Source organism: Canis lupus, chromosome 5 (assembly GCF_003254725.2).
Source record: "Canis lupus dingo isolate Sandy chromosome 5, ASM325472v2, whole genome shotgun sequence".
Lineage (NCBI taxonomy): Eukaryota > Metazoa > Chordata > Mammalia > Carnivora > Canidae > Canis > Canis lupus.
In genome coordinates, this window is record NC_064247.1 from 63264657 (window position 1) to 63288334 (window position 23678).

Consider the following 23678-nt stretch of genomic DNA (forward strand, 5'->3'; position numbering starts at 1 on the left):
AGCCCCCTGCAGGCCGGAGCCCCTGAGAGACCTGGCTCTGGGGAGTCGGCGCAGGTCCCTTCCTCGCAGGCTTGGGGGACTCCGAGATGGTGGCGTCTTTGAGGGGCAGATAGCGGTCCTCGAGGCAAGGTCATAGGTTTAGGACAAGGAGTCCCGCGCCTCCAGTCTTTCCATCCTTCTGGGGAGCCCACATCTTCGGTAGTTTCTCTTTCGAACAGGTGACTCACCCTGGAAAATGGGAAAAGATCCCTTTCCAGAGGCCCCTGGAGCGTGGCGGAGGTGGGCGGGGACGGAGGAGGAAGTGTTCCGTCCCGAAGGACTTCTCTTTCCCTCCTCTTTCCTCGGAAATCCGTCTTTGCAAATCCGTAGAGACGGGGTTTGGCGCTCACGCCCCTGAGGGCACCGCCGGCCGTTGGGCAGCTTGGAAAGTTACCGGGAAACTGGGCGGAAATGCTCCCCTCGCCCGCGGCCCCCGAGTCCCAGGTCCCCGAGGTCGAAGTTCCCCGAGTCCGAGGTCCCCCGAGTCCCAGGTCCCCAGACGTCGTGGGGCTGGCTAGTTGGGCTCGTTCTCTTTCAGCCCCCGACTCCTCCAGACTTCCTTCCAACTAAAGTTCCCAGGGAAGTCGACCACAATGAATTACTTCCCCAGTTCTGATCCTTGGGTTTCTCGTTTTTCTCTATTTTTTTAAAGATTTTAAAATTATTATTATTATTATTATTATTATTATTATTATTATTCGTTAGCACAAGCTGGGGGACGGGCAGAGGAAGAGAACGAAGCAGACTCCCTACTGAGCAGGGAACCCCATGTGGGGCTCGATCCTGGGACTTGGGGATCATGACCTCAGCCAAAGGCAGAGGCTTCACCCACCAACCCATTCAGGCACCCCCCTGTGTTGTTTTTCAGAGTTAGAGTTGTGCTGTGAAACCCTGGTTCTGGCCCAGCACCGAGAAGCCTTTGCTGTGGTGGGAATGGTTCCAGTGACCCACCTTGCACAACACTTCAGGTCCACAGAATTTCCTTTGTGAAAGTAAGTGACTGCTGTGCTACTGTCATCAGGTCTCGTTTTTGATAACGGTAAATACGTGTGGACACATCCAGGCTTTCAGTAACGCAGATCTCTCAGGGACAGACAGGGTCAGTGCCAAAGCAAAGCACACTGAAAAAAATATGCTTCTTTGCTTTAGCATTTGAAGAACTTGCTAAACAAACGTTCTCTCATTGTGTACTTCCCCTAATTTTGGTTATGACAGTATGTGTTCTCTTCAGGCATTTGTGTGCGATCATCAGAGCTGTGCTGACCCAGGCGTTCTGTTTGCCTGCTCTTCTTTCTTTGTGACTTAGTCTGATTCGGCACTTCTCTGCTTAGAGTGTTCCCTGGATTCTTGTCTAGAGTTCAAGGATAATGAAAAAGTATTCCCAGTGTGTAAGTAAGAGAAATTGGTTTGGGTTCTGGTTCTCAAACAAACACAGAATCTAGGCTTTGGAGGAGGGTGAGGAGGGAAGAGAAGACACTGGAAAAAGAGGAATAACATGTTATATAGGTAGTCACTGGAGAGAGAGCATTGGGGGAAATAACTTCAGAGCTGGGTGGGAATCATAACTGGGAAACCAGAAATACTGGAGCAGTTTGGGACATTTAACACTCTTTTTTTTTTTTTTTAAGATTTATTTATTGGATCCCTGGGTGGCTCAGCGGTTTAGTGCCTGCCTTCAGCCCAGGGCGTGATCCTGGGGTCCTAGGATTGAGTCCTACATAGGGCTCCCTCCGTGGAGCCTGCTTCTCCCTCGGCCTGTGTCTCTGCTTCTCTCTGTCTCTCTCTGTGTCTCTCATGAATAAATAAATACAATCTTAAAAAAAAAAAAGATTTATTTATTGGAGAGAGAGAACATGAGCAGGAGGGGCAGAGGGAGAGGGAGAGAGAAACTCAAGCAGCCTTCATGCCAAGCGTGGAGTCTATGGGGCTCAATCCCACGACTCTAAGATCACAACCTGAGCTGAAACCAAGAGTTGGACACTTAACCGACTGAACCACCCAGGCGCCCTGGAGTTTAGGACATTTTAACTTGGACTTGGGATGGGAGCCCAGAGAGTGCAAGTTGCTCCAACTTGGTAGGGAAAATGCTGGGACAGATAAAGCTTGAGTGGTTAACTGGAAGGACATTAGCCTGAGGCACGGAGGTGGCTCAGTCAGTTGAGAGGCCGACTCTTGATTTCGGCTCAGGTCATGATCTCAGGGTTGTGAGATGGACCCTGTGTTGGGCTCCACACTTAACTTGGAATCAATTCGAGATCCTCTCCCTCTGCCCCAACCCACACATGCATGTGCACTCTCCCTCCCTCCCTTCTGCCCTCTCTGTCTCTGAAATAAGTAAATAAAATAAATCCAAAAAAAAAAAAAAAAAAGAAAGAAAGAAAGAAAAAAAGAAAGGGGCTCTTGGGTGGCTCAGTCTGTTAAGCATCTGCTTTTGGCCCAGGTCATGAACCCAAGTTCCTGGGATTGAGCCCTGCATTAGGCTCCCTGCTCAGCGGAGAGTCTGTTTCTCTCTCTCCTCCTCTACCCCTCTCACTCTTGTGCTCCTGCTCTCTCTCAAGTAAGTAAATAAAATCTTAAAAAAAAAAAAAAAAAAAAGAAGCCAAAGGAGCCAAAGGCTCTCCAAACATGTGGATCTCTTTCAAATGTCTACCAGTAGATAGTTTGTACCATTGTAAGTCTTATGTCATGGTTAAAGCATGAATTTTTAGAGTGAAGGTTGTTACACAAACTGTGAGATCTTGAGCAAGTTAAGCAGCCTCTTTTAGCTTTTGTTTTCTCATGTTTGTTTAAAAAGGATGGTAGGAGCACCTGGCTGGCTCAGTGAGGAAGACATGCAACTCTTGATCTTACGGTTTTGAGTTCGAGCCCCATGTTGTGTATAGAGATTATTTATTTTATTTTATTTTATTTTTAAAGATTTTATTTATTTATTTATTCATGATAGAGAGAGAGAGAGAGAGAGAGGCAGAGACACAGGCAGAGGGAGGAGCAGGCTCAATGCTGCTCCTGGGTCTCCAGGATCACACCCTGGGTGGAAGGCAGGCGCTAAACCACTCAGCCACCAGGGCTGCCCTAGAGATTATTTAAAAATAAATAAACTTAAAAAAAGGAGATACTAGTAGTACCTACTTCATTGGAGTGTTGTAAGGATTACATGAGTGCTTAACCTATTGCTGAGCACACAGGAAGAAAGTGAATGTTAGTCATTATCACTTCAGTTAAATGAGCATAATTGGATATATATTTATAAGGAACAGGTCCATCCAAAGAGAAAGAGTGGAAGTATTGCCATTTAGTGAGGGACACACAAGATAAAATGAGGATATCATAAGCAAGAACCCTACAGCTTTCTGCTCCTCTTCTGTCAATTTCCCAACCCTAGGCAACCACTGATCTACCTTCTATCATTATAAATTAAATAATCTATTCTAGAATTTCATATAGCTTGAATCATACAATGTGTGCCTTTTTTTATCTGGCTCTTTTCATTCAAAATAATGAGATTCATCCATGTTGTGTGTATTAGTAGTTCCTTTTTTTTTTTTTTTTTTAAGATTTTATTTATTCATAAGAGACACAGAGAGAGAGAGGCAGAGACATAGGCAGAGGGAGAAGCAGGCTCCGTGCAGGGAGCCCGATGTGGGACTCAATCCTGGGACTCCAGGATCACACCCCAGGCTGAAGGCGGCCCTAAACCACTGAGCCACCCAGGGATCCCCAGTAGTTCCTTTTTTATTGCCTCGTAGTGTTCTGTTATATGGCTATACCAACTTTGCTTATTCATTCATTCTTTTATTCATTCATCTGTTGATTAACATTTGACTTGTTTCTAGTTTTTGGCTATTATGTATAAAGCCAAACCATGTAATTCTTTGTATAGATAGATATTTTCATCTCTTCCCATTATTATTTTTAATGTTCCTCTGTTTTGTTTTGTTTTTTTTTAAAGATTTTATTTATCTATTCATGAGAGACACAGAGAGGCAGAGATATAGGCAGAGGGAGAAGTAGGCTCCCTGTGGGGACTCCATTCTAGGACCCCAGGGTCATAACCTGAGCCAAAGGCAGACGCTCAACCACTGAGCCACTCAGGTGCCCCTGTTTTTGTTTTTTTGTTTTTTTTTAAGTAAGCTCTACACCTAGTGTGGGCTTGATTTCATGACCTTGAGATCAAGAATTGCATGTTCTACCCCGTTTCCCATTATTTTTAAGCTATCTTCTTACTTTATACCTAAGATCCTTTCTCTTGTCTTCTTAAGGACTTTCCTCTATCAATTATTTACTTTCTCAAAGCTTCTGTGACTTCTTCAACTTACTAATATTCTAATTCTTCAAAAAATAATTTAGTAAACAACCTTCTATTAATCATATCTTATGGAATATAGTGTTTAATATCTATGGGTTCTAGTCTCTACATCTGCCTGCCTGTGAGATCTCTACTTGGATGTCTGGTGTGTGCCTCCAATTCAGTACCTATAAAACTGTAGCATCTGTGTGCCTTCCCGCTACACTCCCCCTAATATTCTTTGTTGACTGGTGGCACACCATCTGCCCAGTCCCTTGAGTCAGAGATCTTTCCCCTGCATTTGCTTTTCTCCTCCATTAGGCAACTGATCCACTTGTGAACATTTGACATCATCCCTCCTGTTATTACCCCTTATGGTCTCTCATCTGAACCAATGGAGTGCTCCAAAGCAGTGCTTTGTAAACTTTCAAAAATCATACAGGTCACCTGGGGATCTTGTTAAGACACATTTTGATTCAGCAGGCCTCAGGTAGGGCCTGTGATTCTGCATTTCTAACCAGCTCCCAGGTGATTCCCATACTTGTGGTCCATTCTGTCTTCACTCACTATCTTGGTAATGTCATCCAGTCTCGACTTTAAATACCATTTATATATAGATGACCCCAAATCTCTAGTCTATATTTCTTCCCTGAACTTGACACTGTTCTCCATTTGCCTACTTAATATCTAATAGGCATCCCAAATGTAACTTCTGTATAAATTGAACTACCGATCTTCTCCCCTAAACCTGCTCCCTGGCCATCTTTCTGTTCTCTCCCCCCCCCCTTTTTTTTTAAAGATTTATTATTTATTTATTCATGACAGACAGAGAGAGGGGCAGAGACACAGACACAGGCTCCCATGCAGGGAGCCCAATGTGGGACTCAGTCCTGGAACTCTGGGATCACACCGTGGGCTGAAGGCAGGCTCTAAACTGCTGAGCCACCAAGGTGTCCCATCTTTCTGTTTTCAATTAAAGGTGATTCTCTTCTTTCAGTTGCTTAGGCCAGACATTTTTGGAGTCATCCTTGACTCCTCTTTGTCTCACAGCCCATATTCCATTCATCATCAATCACATTGGCTCTATGTTTATAGTATTTTGAGATTCTAGTGTCTTGTCACCACTTCTGCTGCTGACACCCTGGTCGGAGTCAGCATCAACTCTCACCTGCCTAACTGGAGTAGCTTCCTGTCAGGTCTCCTTGGTTCCACCTTTATTTCTCTCTACATTCTGCTCTCAACATCAACAACCAAAAAGATCCTTTAAAAGTATGTTAGATCATGTCACTCTTTTGCTCAAAACCCGCAGTGGGGACGCCTGAGTAGCTCAGTGGTTGAACGTCTGCCTTTGGTTCAGGGCATGATCCCGGAGTTCTGGGATCGAGTCCCATGTCAGGCTCCTTGCATGGAGCCTGCTTCTCCTCCGTCTGCCTGTGTCTCTTGCCTCTCTCTGTCTCTCATGAATAAATAAATAAAAATCTTTATAAAAAAAAAAAACCTGGGATCCCTGGGTAGCGCAGCGGTTTGGCGCTTGCCTTTGGCCCAGGGCGCGATCCTGGAGACCCGGGATCGAATCCCACGTCAGGCTCCCGGTGCATGGAGCCTGCTTCTCCCTCTGCCTGTGTCTCTGCCTCTCTCTCTCTCTTTCTCTCTGTGACTATCATAAATAAAAAAATAAAAATAAAAAAAATAAAACCTGATGTGGTTTCCTTTCACCTCTTTGACTATATCTGCTACTCTTTTCCCCTGTTAACTCTGACTCAGCCATTCTGGTTTTCTGCTCCTGGAGCATGGATTCTGCCTGAGGGCTTTTGCACGGTTACCTTTTTCTTTCAGAAATCTGCATGGCTCACTCCCTTTTCTTTTTAAATTCTTTGCTCATATGTCCCTAGTCGAGGCCTTTCCTGAACACCCTATTTAGAATTCTACCTCTCCTCCTGGGTGGCTCAGCAGTTTAGGTTTAGCGCCTGGCCCAGGGCATGATCCTGTGATCCTGGAGTCCTGGGATCGAGTCCCACATCGGGCTCCCTGTATGGAGCCTGCTTCTCTCTCTGCCTGTGTCTCTGCCTTTCTTTCTCTCTGTGTCTCTCATGAGTAAATAAATAAAACCTTAAAAAAAAAAAGGCAGGTGGAGAACAGTCTTTCCCACTTGTCATAGATGTGTTGGGAGATGTTTGTATTGAATTTGATCCTCCTGCCAATAGATAGTTCTTTTTCTCAAAAAACAGAGTTGTCTCCACTTCTTAAAAACATTGAGAACATCTATTATTAAATGGTTCCTACTTAAAATGATTCAGAATCTGTGAATACACACAGAAAAAGCAAGAAAATGAACGTCACGTGGGTCACTTGGTTATTTTCTTTAGAGAGCCTTGACGTCATGATGCAGAAGATTGTTGTCACCCATATGGCAGAGATTGTGATTATTTTTACTCTAAAATTTCCCAGTATATTTTTAAAGAACAATAAATTGTTCAGATACACCATCTAAATCACTGTATTCGGGATCCCTGGGTGGCGCAGCGGTTTAGCGCCTGCCTTTGGCCCAGGGCGCGATCCTGGAGACCCGGGATCAAATCCCACATCGGGCTCCCGGTGCATGGAGCCTGCTTCTCCCTCTGCCTGTGTCTCTGCCTCTCTCTCTCTCTCTGTGACTATCATAAATAAATAAAAAAAAAAAAAAAAAAAAAATTAAATCACTGTATTCTTTTGAAACTAAACCTAAACCTTTGTTCATTACTAAGATTTATATTTCCCTTCTTCCTTTTCAGTGCTTATTTCTATAGCAGCCACCCACCTGATAATAATACTTTCATGAAACAAAAAACGTTCAGAAAGCGTCATGATCTTCAAAGTATTTAATAGAATATCTTTATTTGGGGTGAATTTGGTTATGATGTCAGTCTGGTGTTTAGATTGAACTGTTCCGTTTTACGCATTGTCAGTACTAATTGATACTTAAAAGACAACTTTCTTTCAGATGACTGGTTTTGATGTGCTTCTTGTAATTGTAGCTCTGATGTCAGCTGACCATTTCACTCAGGAGTAGCAGGGTAAGAGATGATCTCCTACTTGCTGACAGCAGTCAGGTGGCAGTGCTGCCGGGACAGGCTAACCTGCTGAAGACATCTGTGTGAGGCAGGAGACCGGAGGGCTCACCTGCCAGTGTCAGACCATTGGTTTAGTGTCAGGTTGTGCACAGGCCACACTGCCCAGCCAGATCAGCCCCAGGCCTGAGAAAAGCACTGCAGGATGAAGAATGAGATCTAATTAAATGGTTTGGAGATCACGTGAAAAGGATGATGGCTTTTTATTTCCCGTTCTAACCCTCTGTATTTTGTCTTTTTTTTATGTGCCTTTGTTTCTTAGAGCTCTTTTTTTTTTTTAAGGATTTTACTTATTCATGAGAGACACAGAGAGAGGCAGAAACACAGGCAGAGGGAGAGAACCAGGCTCCTGCTCCCCGAGCCTGATGTGGGACTCGATCCCAGGACCCTGGGATCATGACCTGAGCTGAAGGCAGATGCTTAACTGCTGAGCCACTCAGGTGTCTCGCTTCTTGGAGCTCCTGCTTTGAGAGGAACCAGGGCTTCTCTTTGCAATGTGACAACCCTAGTTGTGCAGTTACTTCCTAGAAGTTACTTCCTAGAATTTAATTAAGATTAAATTATTTAAATAAGATTAAGAAGCAGTTACTTCCTAGAAGGACTTCCTAGAAGCTTTTGACCAGGATGGATTATTTGGGAAGTTGTGCTTACCTGTAGAAACCAAGCTGCTCACCGACAGCAGCACAGACAAGTAGTAAAGTTCAGGGGTTGTTTTTTCCTATATTTGGGAGGAAAAAAGCACTGTGAGAAATACTTGTCTTTTAATTGGAACCTATATTTATAATATTTTTGCCAAAAGGATTTATTTATTTTTTTAAAGATTTTATTTATTTATTCATGAGAGACAGAGAGAGGCAGAGACACAGACAGAAGGAGAAGCAGGCTCCATGCAGGGAGCCTGACGTGGGGCTTGATCCTGGGTCTCCAGGATCATGCCCTGGGCTTAAGGCGGCACTAAACCGCTGAGCCACCCCGGCTGCCCGCCAAAAGAATTTAAACAATGGCACCAGCTTAGCAAGACATGGAAGGCTTACTGCACCAAATGCAATCCAGCACTTCCACTGTTGATTGATAGCTTACTTTTTTTTAAAGTCTAGTAAAGTGGAATTCACCCCACAAAAAGAAAAATTTCTCATGGAATTTTTAAACTTCCTCTGGTGAAATATTTTATTTTATTATTTTATTTTTATTTTATTTTTTATTTTTATTTTTTAATTTTTATTTATTCATGAGAGACACAGAGAGGGGCAGAGGGAGAAGCAGGCTCCATGCAGGGAGCCCGATGCGGGACTCGATCCCGGGGCTCCAGGATCACACCTGGGCTGAAGGCAGACTCTAAACCGCTGGGCCACCCAGGCTGCCCCTGGTGAAATATTTTAACTGTGACGTTTGTCTAATTAGGAATTTTGCGTCGGGCTCCCGGTGCATGGAGCCTGCTTCTCCCTCTGCCTGTGTCTCTGCCTCTCTTTCTCTCTCTCTCTGTGTGACCATCATAAATAAATAAAAATTTATAAAAAAAAAAAAAGGAATTTTGTCTCTACATATCTCTATTTTTAGTGTGAGGAGAAAATAAATATTGAAGATTGATGATGTATTATATACAGACACAGTTTCAGAGTAAGATGAGCCGTTGAGAAATTTCATTATTTAACAACACACACAGTCAGTTGCCAAAACTGTTAACACCGTGGTACAGACTCCTTCACCAAAGGATCCCACACCAAATACAGCAAATATCCTCTTGAGTGCCTGCGGGACTGGTTCCATCTGCGTAAGCAGCACAGAAAAACCTAGAAAGACAGCAGAACAGCATCCATTTACTGGATGTAATTATCTCAGAAAGAAATTCTTGAATGCAAACCTCGATAGGGGATGTTCCCTTGCTTCACTTCCGTGGGACACATGCTCAAAACCTAGCCAGGCTAAGGTTTTTCCTTTGATATGGGGTTGTGTTCTCATTATTGGCATTGAATGATGAGTACTCTGATTGCTTTTTTCATGATTTCTCATTTGAACTTTAGCAAAACTGAACAGGTATTTTTCTCTCCACTTTATGTTTTATATTTTTAAGATTTATTTATTTTAGAGAGAGAGTGTATGCATGCATATGTAGAGGGGGAGGGACAGAGGAAGAGCAAGAGAGAATCCCAAGCAAACTCCCTGCTAAGAGGGCTCAATCCCACGACCCCTGAGATCATGATCTGAGCTGAAACCAAGAGTTGGATGCTTGACCAACTGAGCACCCAGCGGGCAACCTTTTATTTCCCTTTTATAAATGAGGATCAGGAAGCTCAGAGAAATTAGGTAACTCCTGTTGTTGTGGAGTGAATGTTTCAATTGGCCTTCCTCTTTACTAAGCTAGTACTTTCTACCATCACATATGTTGCCTCTTGTTCAACTGGGATTCAGCAGGAGATTCTAGAACAGTGCCTGAGGCATTCAGTACCTTTTTTTTTTTTTTTTTAAGTAGGCTCCATGCCCAATGTGGAGCCCAGTACTGAACCCAGTGCACGGCTTGAACTCACAACCCTGACATCAAGACCTGAGCTGAGATCAAGAGTCAGACGTGTAACTGAGCCACCCAGGTGCCCCTCAATGGCTATTTTTTCATTAAAAAAATTTAGAGGCACCTGGCTGGCTCAGTTGGTGAACATGTGACTCTTGATCTTGTGGTTGTGTGTTTGAGCCCCATGTTGGGTGTAGAGATTACTTAAAAAAATAAAACCTTAAAAAATTTTAGGGGTGCCTGAGTGGCTCAGTTGGTTAAGTGTCCGATTCTTGATTTCAGCTCAAATCATTTTCTCAGGGTCCTGAGATAGAGCCTTGTGTGGGGGTCCACACTCATTGGTGAGTCTGCTTCTCTCCCTCTCACTCTACCCTTCCACTTCCACCCCTGCGTGCATGTGTACACATTCTCTCTCTAAAATAAATCCTTAAAAAAAAAAAAATAGGGCAGCCCGGGTTGCTCAGCGGTTTGGCGCCTGCCTTCGGCCCAGGGTGTGATCCTGGAGACCCAGGATCGAGTCCCATGTCAGGCTCCCTGCATGGAACCTGCTTCTCCCTCTGCCTGTGCCTCTGCCTCTCTGTGTGTCTCTCATGAATAAATAAAGAAAATCTTTTAATAATAATAATAATAATAATTAAAAAAATAAAAATAAAAAATAAAATAAATAAACTAAATCCTTAAAAAAAATCTTGGACATAGTTTTTATTTAAATCAGGCATTACTCTTAGAAGTACACACATAGAAAATGTAATCAAAATATAGATTATTTAATTAAGATATTCCTAAAACTTCACATTTTAGAGTCCAACACTTCTCTGTCACTTTATGCATTTCAGATTGTGCCTGGTTTTCAAAACAGTATTCTGTCCAGTAATCATTTATTAAATGAATAAATCTGATATTTTTTTATAACTAAAGAATTTTATAATACCAACACAGCGTAGTTGTATTTAACTTAGTTTAGTTTCATACTCAAATTTTAGAACAACCAGGGATGCCTCGGTGGCTCAGAGGTTTGGTGCCTGCCTTTGGCCCAGGGCATGATCCTGGAGACCTAGGATCAAGTCCCCCATCAGTCTCCCTGCATGGAGCCTGCTTCTCTCTCTCTCTGCCTGTGTCTCTGCCTCTTTGTCTGTATCTCTCATGAATAAATAAATAAATAAATAAATAAATCTTAAAAAAATTTTTTTAGAACAACCAAAACTGTTACTAAGGAACTTAAAAAATTTTCCTTCACCTGAATTTCACTTTATTTTATTATTTTATTTTATTTATTTATTTATTTTGTTTTAAGATTTTATTTCTTCATGAGAGACACAGGCAGAGGGAGAGAGAGAGAAGGGCAGAGACACAGGCAGAGGGAGAAGCAAAGCTCCAAGCAGCGACCCTGATGTGGCACTTGATCCCAGGACCCAGGATCATGCCCTGAGCTGAAGGCCGACGCTCAACCACTGAGCCACCCAGGGATCCCTATTATTTTATTTTTTTAAAGGTTTTATTTATTTATTCATGAGAGACAGAGGCAGAGACACAGCAGGGGGAGAAACAGGCTCCCTGCGGGACTCGTTCCCAGGACCCCAGAATCACAACCTGAGCCAAAAGCAGATGCTCAACCACTGAGCCACCCAGGTGTCCCTTCACCTGAATTTTAAATGTGAATTTTTTCCTAAGTTTCAATCTGAGCTCCCAAAGGGACAGGAGGTCCTATCTTATACATTTTTGTTTTGGCAGTGTCTGGCAAATAATAGGCACTTAATAAGTACTTAATAATAAATGCACACTTACCAATTGTGAAGAAAGTAAAGATGATATTACCAACCAGGTTGGTAAGGAGAGGTTGCCTGCAATATCGGGAAGATCTGGGCCTAAAATCAACACACTGGGTCATCTAAGTAATTTATCTATTACTGGAAGAAATTTACTCTATAAGCAAAATACAGAAGGCACTAACCCTTGAATTCTAATCCTAATTCTGGCCCAAGGTTCATTTGGCTCCAGGCAACTCACGAACCTTGGTTCCTTTACATGACTGCAAATTAATAGTGTGAAAACAGCCCGCAAGTAACATGAAGAGTTGTTAATATTTACAGTTGGTGGATGAATAATGTTTACCATTTTTCTAATTCATGTTAACTGGTTATTTTGGTGAGAAAATACATTGTGGAAATTCTGGCCTTCTGGAGTAAGGAAGCAGGCCTTACTGCACACAAAACTCCTATGACAGACATTGGCAAGTTTAAATTAGGCTAATTACAGTGGTCACAGTTTCCCTTTCTTTCTTGTCACTTAAGTGGATTTTCAGATTGTTTTGGAATTTCCACATTTTTAGAGCTGCAATTTTAAAATTTTGATTGTATCAAAGGGCATGTGCTTCATTTGTTCATTTATTAGCTGACTTTTTCTGCCAAGGCTAATGTCCTCCATAGAATCTGAAATAATATGTCACGTCATAATCTGGTCACATATGCCTGTGTCACCCTCAGCCCTGGAGACAGTTAACTCATAACTCATGCTAGGCTGTCAGGACTGGTCTCTAGAAAATCCATAAATTATAACCTTGGTGCCTTTATTGTCAATGGCTTCTAGTACTACAAGAAATAAGTGTTGACTGAGTTAAACTCGGTCTGCCCAAATTCCAACTATTCTTTTTGTGTTGAGATTTTTGACTTTTCAAAGAGGTGGAGCAGGTGACCACCATTGATAATAGGGGTAAGAACAATGGGACAGGCTGCAGTTAAACACCTAACAGGAATTGCAGAGCACACCCCACCTGTCTCCAGAGGTAAGATAGGCATGCTTAGCTGCCAGGTGAGAGGTTGGCTGGTGAAAGAACTTACCTTAGCAGAACATACAACTGGAGGACCAGAGCGATGGTCCCAAACAAGAACACTGTCACTTGGCTGCATGGGACACAGTGAGTTACATTTATTACTTCGTTAGTGATGAAATGGCTTCAAGAAACCAAATTTAGGTTCTTTTTTCTAACATTACATTATACCATGGGGATAAAGTTTTAAACACAGCAAGGATGACTTGAGATCCATCCTATTAGAGCAAAATTATATCTAATAATACTTCACTGAGGATAATAGCTACCATTTATTGAGCTCCTACTATGTAGCAGGCACTGTTGATACTGGTCTTTTTTTCTTTTTTTTTTAAGATTTTATTGATTTATTCATGAGAGACAGAGAGAGAGAGAGAGAATGGCAAAGACACAGGCAGAGAAAAGCAGGCTCCATGCAGGGAGCCTGGCGTGGGACTCGATCTCGGAGCTCCAGGATCACACCCTGGACTGAATGCGGTGCTAAACTGCTGAGCCACCCGGGTTGCCCATTGATACTGGTCGTTAAGGAATCTTTAGAACCTTGGTTCCTTTATCATGACTGTAGGATAATATTGTAAGACAACCCACAGGCACTAGTAAAAGTTAATAGCCATCATTAGTAGACAAATGTGTTGGGGATCCCTGGGTGGCTCAGCGGTTTCACGCCTGCCTTTGGCCCAGGGCGCGATCCTGGAGTCCCGGGATCGAGTCCCACGTTGGGCTCCTGGCATGGAGCCTGCTTCTCTCTCTGCCTGTGTCTCTGCCTCTCTCTCTCTCTCTCTCTCTCTCTATGTCTATCATAAATAAATAAATCTTAAAAAAAAAAAAAGACAAATATGTCAAACATTTTTTATTCACTTTCTCATTTAATATGCACAAAATCCAGGATGCTAGGTAGCTCAATTGGTTGGGCATCTGACTCTTGGATTTGCCTCTGGTTGGGTTTGGTTGAGCCCGATGTTGGGCTCTATGCTCATCGGGGAGTCTGCTTGAGATTCTCTCCCACTCCCCCTATCCCTGCTTGGTCTCTCTCTCTCTCTCTCTCTCTCTCAAGTAAATGAATAAAATCTCTTTAGAAAATATGCACAAAATCCTGTGAGGTAGGGACTGTGGTTCCCCATTTTATAAATGAGGCAAACAAGACTCAGAAAGATGAAGTATCTTATCTAAGGACAAACACCAAGTAGTGATAGAGCTAGAATTTTGAACCAGGTCCAAGAGTCCTAACCATGCCTCTGTGCTGTGCTAGCTCTGTCTCTGGCCAGATGGTTCATACTGAGTGTAACATATTGAGTGTAATAAACAGTAAACCTACCTACCGCAATTTACAGAATCAAATGAAGTCTGCTGTTTCTGCTCATTTTTGAAATTCTTTTTGAGATTACCTGTACATAGTTTCCATGCATATAAGTAGATCTTCTGCAATAACTAATAGTTCTCTTTCTTTACCATAAACTGTATTATTTACTTTGATTATTTCATTAATCAGATTCAGCACTGAATGACCTTAGGGTATTCATAGAAATCAAATCTGTCCTCCAAAGACAAAGATTTATCCCTATTGAAAGTACTTAAAAAAAAAAAAAGACAATTTAAAAATATACCCCCAGACTGGCAATGGCACATTGTTATAACTAGGATATAGTTATAGGCCTAACATGACTATTTTGAAAGGAATAGCATCTTTTTAGAGGTATAAATTCTGATCAGTTGTCAAGTCAATCATGTTATTTTAATAGTCAACCAACATAGATTTAATCATTGAACACTTCATGTGACAAGAAAAGACAATTAACTATTTTTTTAAATGTTAACATTTTAAAAATTGGCTTAATATTTCCCAAATGTTTCATTAATGTTTACATATTAGTTTTTAAAACTTAAGAAAGTGATTATTATGTCAAGTATACTTCAATTAAAGAAAATGTTTTAAAAATTGAAAGTAAATTTTAGTTAAATGTCAAGACTATCTTAGGAAGAAATGGGCTTTTTGTCCTAGTGAGCTGGGGAGGGACACTCACAGCCTGAGCCTGCGTGATCTCGGCAGCCAGCAGTGCAGATGATACGCCATGTGCACCAGACAGAAGTGAATCATGGGGACGGTGGTCCTTAAGCACCTGGAGCAAGGCAGAGGATCCAAAGCAGCCCTGTTAGAGCTTCCAGACTACTTCTACATCCATTTGTCACCAGCTTGCCCCCCTTCCCAGTGCAAGTACTCTGGTACCCTGCAGTGATACAGAAGAAGTTCCTTTCCTTGGAGAGGGACAGATCCTTGTTCTTCTAAAGCCACCCTGGGCTATGATGGAAGCTCCCTGTAACTTAATTCTTCTGTGGCTTTGAAGGTTCAATTTCAGGTTGGCTGTGTTCACTGTGAATTAATAGAACTGAGCTGGATATTTGAGATGGATTGTGAATTTGTGACAAGAGCGAAAGCTTCCTTTATTTGAGAGATCAGTTTCCCCTAGTTCCTTCCCCAGCCTTTCTCCTGGGGAGGACCTAGAAACCTGAGTGCATCCCCAAGGCTGGGGAGGGGCTGCAAGCTGTTTGTCAGTCCTTCCCTGAACAGCAGGGACCCATACCATCTGTTCTCAGCTTTATTGTTCTTGCTGCTCACAGCTCAGTCTCCTGTGGGGAGTGGTGCCTGAAACTTGAGGTGGGTGAGGCTGGAACTGCTCTAGTTACCCAGATTTCCATGTGGGCCTAGGGTGCTATTGGGGATGTTGTAATCACCACCACCCCATAATGCCATAGACACTTTGTATGGGAATTGGGGTTAGGGATGGGAGGAGTGGGAATGAACTTCAAGTGAATCCTGGTATCATCCTTAGGCTAATAATTGAAAGGACATTTAAATCATTCCTACAAATTAACTCATTTAAAAAAATGTTTATTTCCATTCTCACTGACTACTTAAATTGAGGCAGGCACACATGACTTTGTAACTGGCCTTCCTGTCTTGTTTTGCCCCTTCCAATTAATCCCATAGTATCACCGTCATCAGTATTGTCACTTTCCCCATAAATAACAACTACCATCTACCATTTATTTTTACACTGTGCTAGGCAATATGCTAAGCACTTTGCCATGTACTGTTCTCAGAATTCATCCTCAAAGTAACTGAAATTGGGATCCCTGGGTGGCGCAGCTGTTTGGTGCCTGCCTTTGGCCCAGGGCGCGATCCTGGAGACCCGGGATCGAATCCCACATCGGGCTCCCGGTGCATGGAGCCTGCTTCTCCCTCTGCCTGTGTCTCTGCCTCTCTCTCTCTCTCTCTCTGTGACTATCATAAATAAATAAAAAAAAATTAAAAAAAAAAGTAACTGAAATTGGTGTCATTGTCCCTATTTGACAGATGAGGAGGTTGCAAATGGAACCAAGTATTTGGTTAAGCTGGTAAACTGAATAAAGGTTTTTGGTTTTTTTCAAAGTTTTGTTTTGTTTTAAGATTTTATTTTATTTATTTATTTTTTTTTATACATTTTTATTTATTTATGATAGTCACACACAGATAGAGAGAGGCAGAGACACAGGCAGAGGGAGAAGCAGGCTCCATGCACCGGGAGCCTGACGTGGGATTCGATCCCAGGTCTCCAGGATCGCACCCTGGGCCAAAGGCAGGCGCCAAACCGCTGCGCCACCCAGGGATCCCTGTTTTAAGATTTTATTTATTTATTCATGAGAGACACAGGGAGAGAGAGGCAGAGACATAGGCTGAGGGAGAAGCAGGCTTCCCACAGGGAGCCCTATGCGGGACTCTGGGATCATGCTCTCTGTGGGACTCTAGGACCCTGGGATCATGCCCTGAGCTGAAGACAAACAGTCAACCACTGAGCCACCCAGGTGTCCCTGTATAATGGTTTCAAGTACCTATGTCTTCTTATTTTTCTAAAACTTTTTTTTTTTTTTAAGATTTATTTATTTATTCATTCAGAGAGAGTGAATAGAGAGGCAGAGACACAGGCAGAGGGAGAAGCAGGCTCCATGCAGGAAGCCCGATGCGGGACTCGATCCTGAGTCTCCAGGATCACACCCCGGGCTGCAGGCGGCGCTAAACTGCTGCGCCACCGGGGCTGCCCTAAAACTTGTTTTTATAGGACCCTATTGTCACTCCGTTGCTCAGAAAGCTTCGAAGGTTCTTGTTGCCTAAGGGGTTCACGTGCATATTCCTCAGCTCCTCAGCTAGGAAGGCTCATTTCCAGTGTGTAGAGCTCTGGTTTATCTCCCATTTTTCTTCTCAATGAGAGAGCCTAAGAGTCAGGAAGCTGAGATGCTAGCCCTGGTTCTGGCACTCCCTAGCTTTGTCCAATGAGAGCACAGAATCTGTGCAGAAGTGAATTGGTCACCCTAACAGTTGGGTCTGAACGCTATATTGGGCTATAACACTATTGAGCTGTCCAGATACAGGTCTTGTGGGCATGGGCAAATTTTAGAAGTTCACAGAGAGGTGTTTTTATTTTTTAAAGAAACAGTTGTTTGTTTTAAGATTTTTAAATTTATCCATTCATGAGAGATACACAGAGAGAGAGAGGCAGAGACATAGGCAGAGGGAGAAGCAGGCTCCATGCAGGGAGCCGGACGTGGGACTCTTATCGCTGGACTCCAGGACCACGCCCTGAGCCAAAGGCAGATGCTCAACCGCTGAGCCAACTAGGTGTCCCCAGTGAGGTGTTTTATAGCCTTAATTTCCAGCTCATTCTCAACCCATTTTTTTTTCTCTGAGATGCTTGTAATACTGAAAAATTAGAAAAACCTAAATGTCCAATGATAGAAGATTAACTGGAAAAATGAAATATCTAACAATAGCTTATTTTTTGTAACAGGCTCAATGACTTTGGCCAAATTTCTGTGTGTTTGTGTGGTGAAGAGTAAATGATCTTGTGTGTGAAAGCATTTTATTCATAGAAAAGTATCATGCAATTGTTTGTTTATTGCTGTTTACTGTATTTCTACATTAATTTTTTTTATTTCTACATTAATTATAAAAATACTCTGACCCAACTATATGTTGACAAATTGAATTTAAATAAAATATTTAAAGGTGATCCCTGGGTGGCGCAGCGGTTTGGCGCCTGCCTTTGGCCCAGGGCGCGATCCTGGAGACCTGGGATCGAATCCCACATCGGGCTCCCGGTGCATGGAGCCTGCTTCTCCCTCTGCCTGTGTCTCTGCCTCTCTCTCTCTCTCTCTCTGTGGGTGACTATCATAAATAAATTAAAAAAAAAAAAAAAAAAAAACAACTCTGACCTCTACAAGTAATTCTCCAAAGTTCCCAAAATACTTGAAGCAATTTGGCATCACTGAAATTATATTTAAAAGCTCTCAGAATAATTATTTTGAAACATAATTTGGATGTATAAGAGTATTTTTTAAAACTTTATAATAACAGGGTCGCTTGGGTGGCCCAGTGGTTGAGTGTCTGCCTTTGGCTCAGGGTGTGATCCTGGGATCCGGGATTGAGTCCCACATTGGGCTCCTTGCATAAAGCCTGCTTCTTCCTCTATGTCTCTGCCTCTCTCTCTCTTTCTGTATCTGCCATGAATAAATAAATAAAATCTTTAAAAAAAAACTTTACAATAACAGCTAACTATTTTGCAATAGTAAGCAATGTTTATATACATTTATATAAAAAAATAACCCAGAACTGAGTGATTTGACTTTGAGGGGATGGAAAGGTTCATTGTCAGAGAGCAAGAATTCCTGTTCTCTCAGAGGTCTTTTTTTTTTTTTTTTTAATTTATTTATTCAGAGAGAGAGAGAGAGGCAGAGACACAGGCAGAGGGAGAAGCAGGCTCCATGCAGGGAGCCCAATGCTGGACTCCATCCTGGGTCCCCAGGATCACACCCTGGGCTGCCGGCAGTGCTAAACTGCTGCGCCACCAGGGCTGCTGCCCTCTCAAGAGGTCTTTCTAACAGGACTAAGAATCAGATTGACATGAAAGAGGTTAAGAGGAGAAAATAAAATTTAATAGAGTACATTTGGGGAATCCACATAGAAATGGAAATTCCAGAGACAGACAGAGTGAGGCATATTATGTCATTCTGAACTAAGAAGGGGGTGGGGGTCTGGGTCTTCAGAGGAAAGGAATGCACTTCACAGATGTTTGGTAGTTAAGATGTTTGCCCTGCCATTCAGTTGGGTCACTCAGATAAAATTTATCTCTGATAATAACCCTTATTCTGGGAAAGACCCCCCAGTGTAGATTCTTCTTTGTAGTTGGGAGGGGCAAGAATTTCTCTTGAGCCCACAGGGTCTCACATGCCTTCCACTCAAAATAATCCATATGCCAAAGTGGAACATTGAGAACCACTTCAACTGATTTCCAGCACAATGAGTGAAAAATAATCGCACTAAGATATAACATTATGCCATTTTGGAGCACTGGGTATAAAGAGGACACCCCAGGGATGCCTGGATGGCTCAGCAGTTAAGCGTCTGCCTTTGGCTCAGGGCGTGATCCTGGGATCCAGGATCGAGTCCCTCATCAGGCTCCCTGCATAGAGCCTGCTTCTCCCTCTCCTATGTCTCTGCTTCTCTCTGTGTGTGTGTGTGTCTCTTATGAATAAATAAATAAAATCTTAAAAAAAAATACAGAGGACACCCCACAAATCTGCCAAAAAGAAAAAAGTCATGGAAAAAAAAGAACAAGAATCAAAATGGCATTAGACTTTTAGCTGCACTGTTGGATGCTAGAAAACAATGAGAAAATGCATTCCTAATTTTATTTTTTAATTTTGTTTAAAGATTTTATTAGAATGAACAGGAGGAGGGACAGAGGGAGAGGGAGAAGCAGGCTCCCTGCTGAGCAGGAAGTCCAGCTGGGGCTCAACCCCAGGACCCCAGGATCATGACCTGAGCCAAAGGCAGACACTTAACCAACTGACTCACCCAGGTGCCCCTTCCTAATTTTAAAAGAAAATCATTTCATCGTACATTTTCTCAACTAAGCTAATCATCTCTGAAGGAAGGGAAAGACATTTCCCATGCACTCTTTATTATGAGGCTACTCATAGATACATTCTAGAAAAATTGGGACATAAAACAAGAAAGCCCTGATGTGGCCCTAAGAAATAGGGTATCTGACTCAGGAGAGAGAGGAAAAGGTTTCCAGATGACAGCTATACAAAGGATTACAGATTTTCGGCCCAGATTAGAGAAAGTTCCAGGAAAAAAAGCCTCCAGAAAGTGGATTAAATATTTGTTGAACCATTTGAAATTGATGGTATTTAAGTTACAAAGAGTTGAACTGTAGCAACATGGTATGCAACATAATAGTAGCTATATTCACAGCTTATTTATTATCAAAGGCAGTTTTATCTACTGTGCATGTATCATTTATTGTTCACACAGTTGTGAGGTAGGTACTATTATTTAAGATTGAGACAAAGGAAGTTTAGGTTAGGGTCAGGTTGTCCAAGGTCATCCAGCCCAAGTAGGTATTAAAAACTGTGACTTCTCTTTTCTTTTCTTTTTTCTTTCTTTTCTTTTCTTTTTTTCTTTTCTTTCCTTTTTTCTTTTCTTTTCTTTCTTTTTTCTTTCTTTCTTCTTTCTTTCTTTCTTTCTTTCTTTCTTTCTTTCTTTCTTTCTTTCTTTCTTCTTTCTCTCCTCTCTTCTTTCTTTCTTTCTTTCTTTCTTTCTTTCTTTCTTTCTTTCTTTCTTTCTTTCTTTCTTTTTCTTTCTTTCTTCTTTCTTTCTTTCTTTCTTTCTTTCTTTCTTTCTTCTTTCTTTCTTTTCTTTCTTTTCCTTCCTTCCTTCCTTCCTTCCTTCCTTCCTTCCTTCCTTCCTTCCTTCCTTCCTCCTTTCCTTTCCATTCCATTCCATTCCATTCCATTCCATTCCATTCCATTCCATTCCATTCCATTCCTTTCTTCTTCTCTTTCTTTTTCTGATGTTATTCATCCAGTTGGCAGAGAGGACAAGCAGGGCAAGCAGCTGGCAGAGTGAGGTGGAGAAGCAGGCTCCCCGCTGAGCAGGGGGCCGATGTGGGCTCAATCCTAGGACCCTGGAATCACGACCCAAGCGGAAGGCAGATGCTTACCCAACTGACCACCCAGGTGTCCCAGAGCTGTGATATCTATGCAGGCAGTCTGAATTCAGAGCATAAATTCTCTACACCTAACATGGGGCTTGGACTCACAACCCTGAGATCTAGTCACATGCTCTACTGACTCAGCCAACCCCAGAGAGCATGGGTTCTTATTATTGTGCTATAACAGAAAAGAGATTGGAGGATACTTTTCTGTAGAATCTGACCAGTCCAAGGGGCGAGACCTCCAACACTGACTACCAGGTGACCATACAATTAAGCCCATTGTGCACAGGCCTGATTCACTCACTCAGAACTTCCTTTCAGCTCTTTTTGAAAGAAATTTAAAATTTATCATTCATGTTGGTAGAAAGATAAGAGAATACATTGGTGAAACAACAGAACACCATAAAAAGGAACATTTAGAGGACAAAGTTCTTAGAAATCAAAGAGTATAATAACAAATGAAAAGCTCGACCTATGGATTGGAAGATGGAGTTGAAGATACCTAGAAATTAGAGCATGAAGGCAAGAAGGGAAAAAATAGAAGGGAAAAGAAAATTAGACCAGTCTGGGTTTCAGTTTCAAATAATAGGCATTTCCAAAGAGAACAGACAATGGAAGGTGGAAAGTCATCAGTGAAGTAATTCAAGGGCCTCTCCCAGAACTGAAGTCTTTGAATTTCGAGATTGAAAGGGCCTGCGCAATGCCCGACACAATGGATGAAAATAGAACCGCCCTAGAGGATATCACTGTAAAATTTCAGAACATGGGGACAAAGAGAAGATTTCACAAGCTTCAAGGAAGGAAAAATGTTAAGTCACCTTCAAAGGACCCAGAATTGGAAGTGACTTTGGAGCTCTCACTGTTAACACAGAAGTCTAGAAGCAGTAACTTCATAGTTCTGGAGAAGACGATGTTCAACATAGACTAGAAATTATGTAGAGATAAAAAGGTTTGAGAATAGATAGTAAGGGTTTGTGACAGCTAATTCTCATAGGTAATTATAGAAAGTAAATAGGTACTGTTTACATTGGATAAATTTAAAATAGCATTATAAGTACATAATGTAGAATTATGGTAGAGTTACCAGAAGAAATAGTTGAAAAAGTTCAAAGTAGTTGCTTTTAAAGGAGATGCATTAAAAAAAAAAAAAAAAAGAGATGCATACGGGAGTTGGTGAGCAGGATGTGGTTGAGGACTCTTGGTTTTTGTTATGGGTCTTTTGCTGCCCTGTGATTTCTAAATCTGTATACACAAATGCATTTAATAAAATTTTAGGGGGCAGCCCTGGTGGCTCGGCAGTTTAGTGCTACCTTCGGCCTGGGGCGTGACCCCAGGGTCCCGGGATCAAGTCCTGAGTCCCAAGTCCCACGTCGGGCTCCCTGCGTGGGGCCTGCTTCTCCCTCTGCCTGTGTCTCTGCCTCTCTCTTTCTGTGTCTCTCATGAATAAATAAATAAAATCTTAAAAATAAAATAAAATTTTAAATTCATTGTCTTTACTTCATTAGGGTTGTGGAAGGATCAAGTGGAATAAACAAAAAAGAGTTTGTAAACTGTTCCTGGGCCAAAAGTGATAATGTGATCATGTTGACAAAGAGGCCGACTACTGTTTTGAAGGGCAGGTTGTTGGGGAGTCCCATTTATTTGATAGTTGATAATGTCATTGTATCGGTTAACTGTGACCACAGTAGTGCATCACAAAACTTCGCAGCGTCCAATAATAAGCATTTACTTTTGCTCAGGATTTGAGGGTCAGCTTGTGAGTTTGTTGATGGAAGCCCGGCCCAGCTGATCTCACCAGGGCTTGCCTGTGTGTCTGAACATGTTGCATGTGGTTTGGCTGGTGTGGGATGGCCTCCACCATATAGCTAATGAAATTGGCTGGCTGTCAGCAGGAGTAGCAGCTCTCTGGCCTATGTTCCATCATCCTCCACCAGGCTGGCCCTGGCTTATTTTCATGGCAGAGGCAGGAGCCCAGAAGAGTGTGGAAGTGTGCAAAGCTTCAGAGGACTTGCTCAGCATTAGCACACTTATGTCTGCCACATTCCTTTGTCCAAAGCAAGTCACACTGGGTGACAGGCACTGACGGGGGCACTTGACAGGATGAGCACTGGGTGTTATGCTGTATGCTGGCAAATTGAACTCCAATAAAAAACAAACAAACAAAGCAAGTCACAGAGAGAGGAAAGGAGATGCTATCCCTTTATAGCAGGAGCTGTAGATGATTACCGAAAAAGGAAGCGTGGAGAAATGGGGCCATCTTTGTCATTGAAGCCATGTGTCTTTATCCATCCACTTGGAATGGGAACATGGAAGGACACCTGAAGACCTGTAACTGAACTTCCTGCCTTTCTTCTCCTTTACAGACAACAAGCAAAGTGTCGGAGTTTGCCATTCAGATCAGCAACTGCAAATTCTTAGCATGGAAAATTCAAAGATGGAAGTGGTTCTCCTTGCTTGTGGTTCCTTTAATCCTATTACCAACATGCACCTCAGGCTATTTGAGTTGGCCAAGGACTACATGAACGGAACAGGTAGGGTCCAGGGCACAGCCCCAAAATATGGCCCTTCGGCATGTTGGATATTTTAAGCTGAAGGAGTTTGAAAAAAATGGCAGAATCAGGAAGGTCCCTCTGACCTCCTCCCCACCCTTCTCCGCTGAAACAGCTCATAAAACCTTCATGTGAGGGTTGCCCTCCCTGTACCAGGAGGGAAGGCACATCCTTATTGCTAAGGACATAAGGATGCCTGGAAGATTGTAAACTAATGGCTTTGCTAAATTTCCCCGGATTGACTATGCTTACCTCATACTCTCTGCCCTGTCGTATTTTTCTATGGCTGTCCACTCTTCACCAAACCTCTCATTAAAATACTCATGTCTAACTGT

The 23678-nt window shown here is 42.4% G+C and overlaps 1 protein-coding gene across 5 annotated transcripts in view; it reads left to right on the plus strand.

Annotated features, from left to right (window-relative positions):
- NMNAT1 (nicotinamide nucleotide adenylyltransferase 1) overlaps positions 1–23678 on the plus strand; it is a 33866-nt gene that overhangs the window by 227 nt on the left and 9961 nt on the right. For 2 of the 5 annotated variants that reach the window (XM_025427214.3, XM_025427211.3), the window contains exons 2-3: positions 908–1031; positions 23158–23325. In XM_025427214.3, coding sequence (XP_025282999.1) covers positions 23214–23325 — 112 coding nt within the window. In that variant the 5' untranslated portion in view covers positions 908–1031; positions 23158–23213. Of the gene's footprint in view, positions 1–78; positions 219–907; positions 1032–1270; positions 1428–23157; positions 23326–23678 lie in introns of those variants that run through there. The other 3 variants (XM_049109558.1, XM_025427212.3, XM_025427213.3) reach the window with 3 other exon arrangements.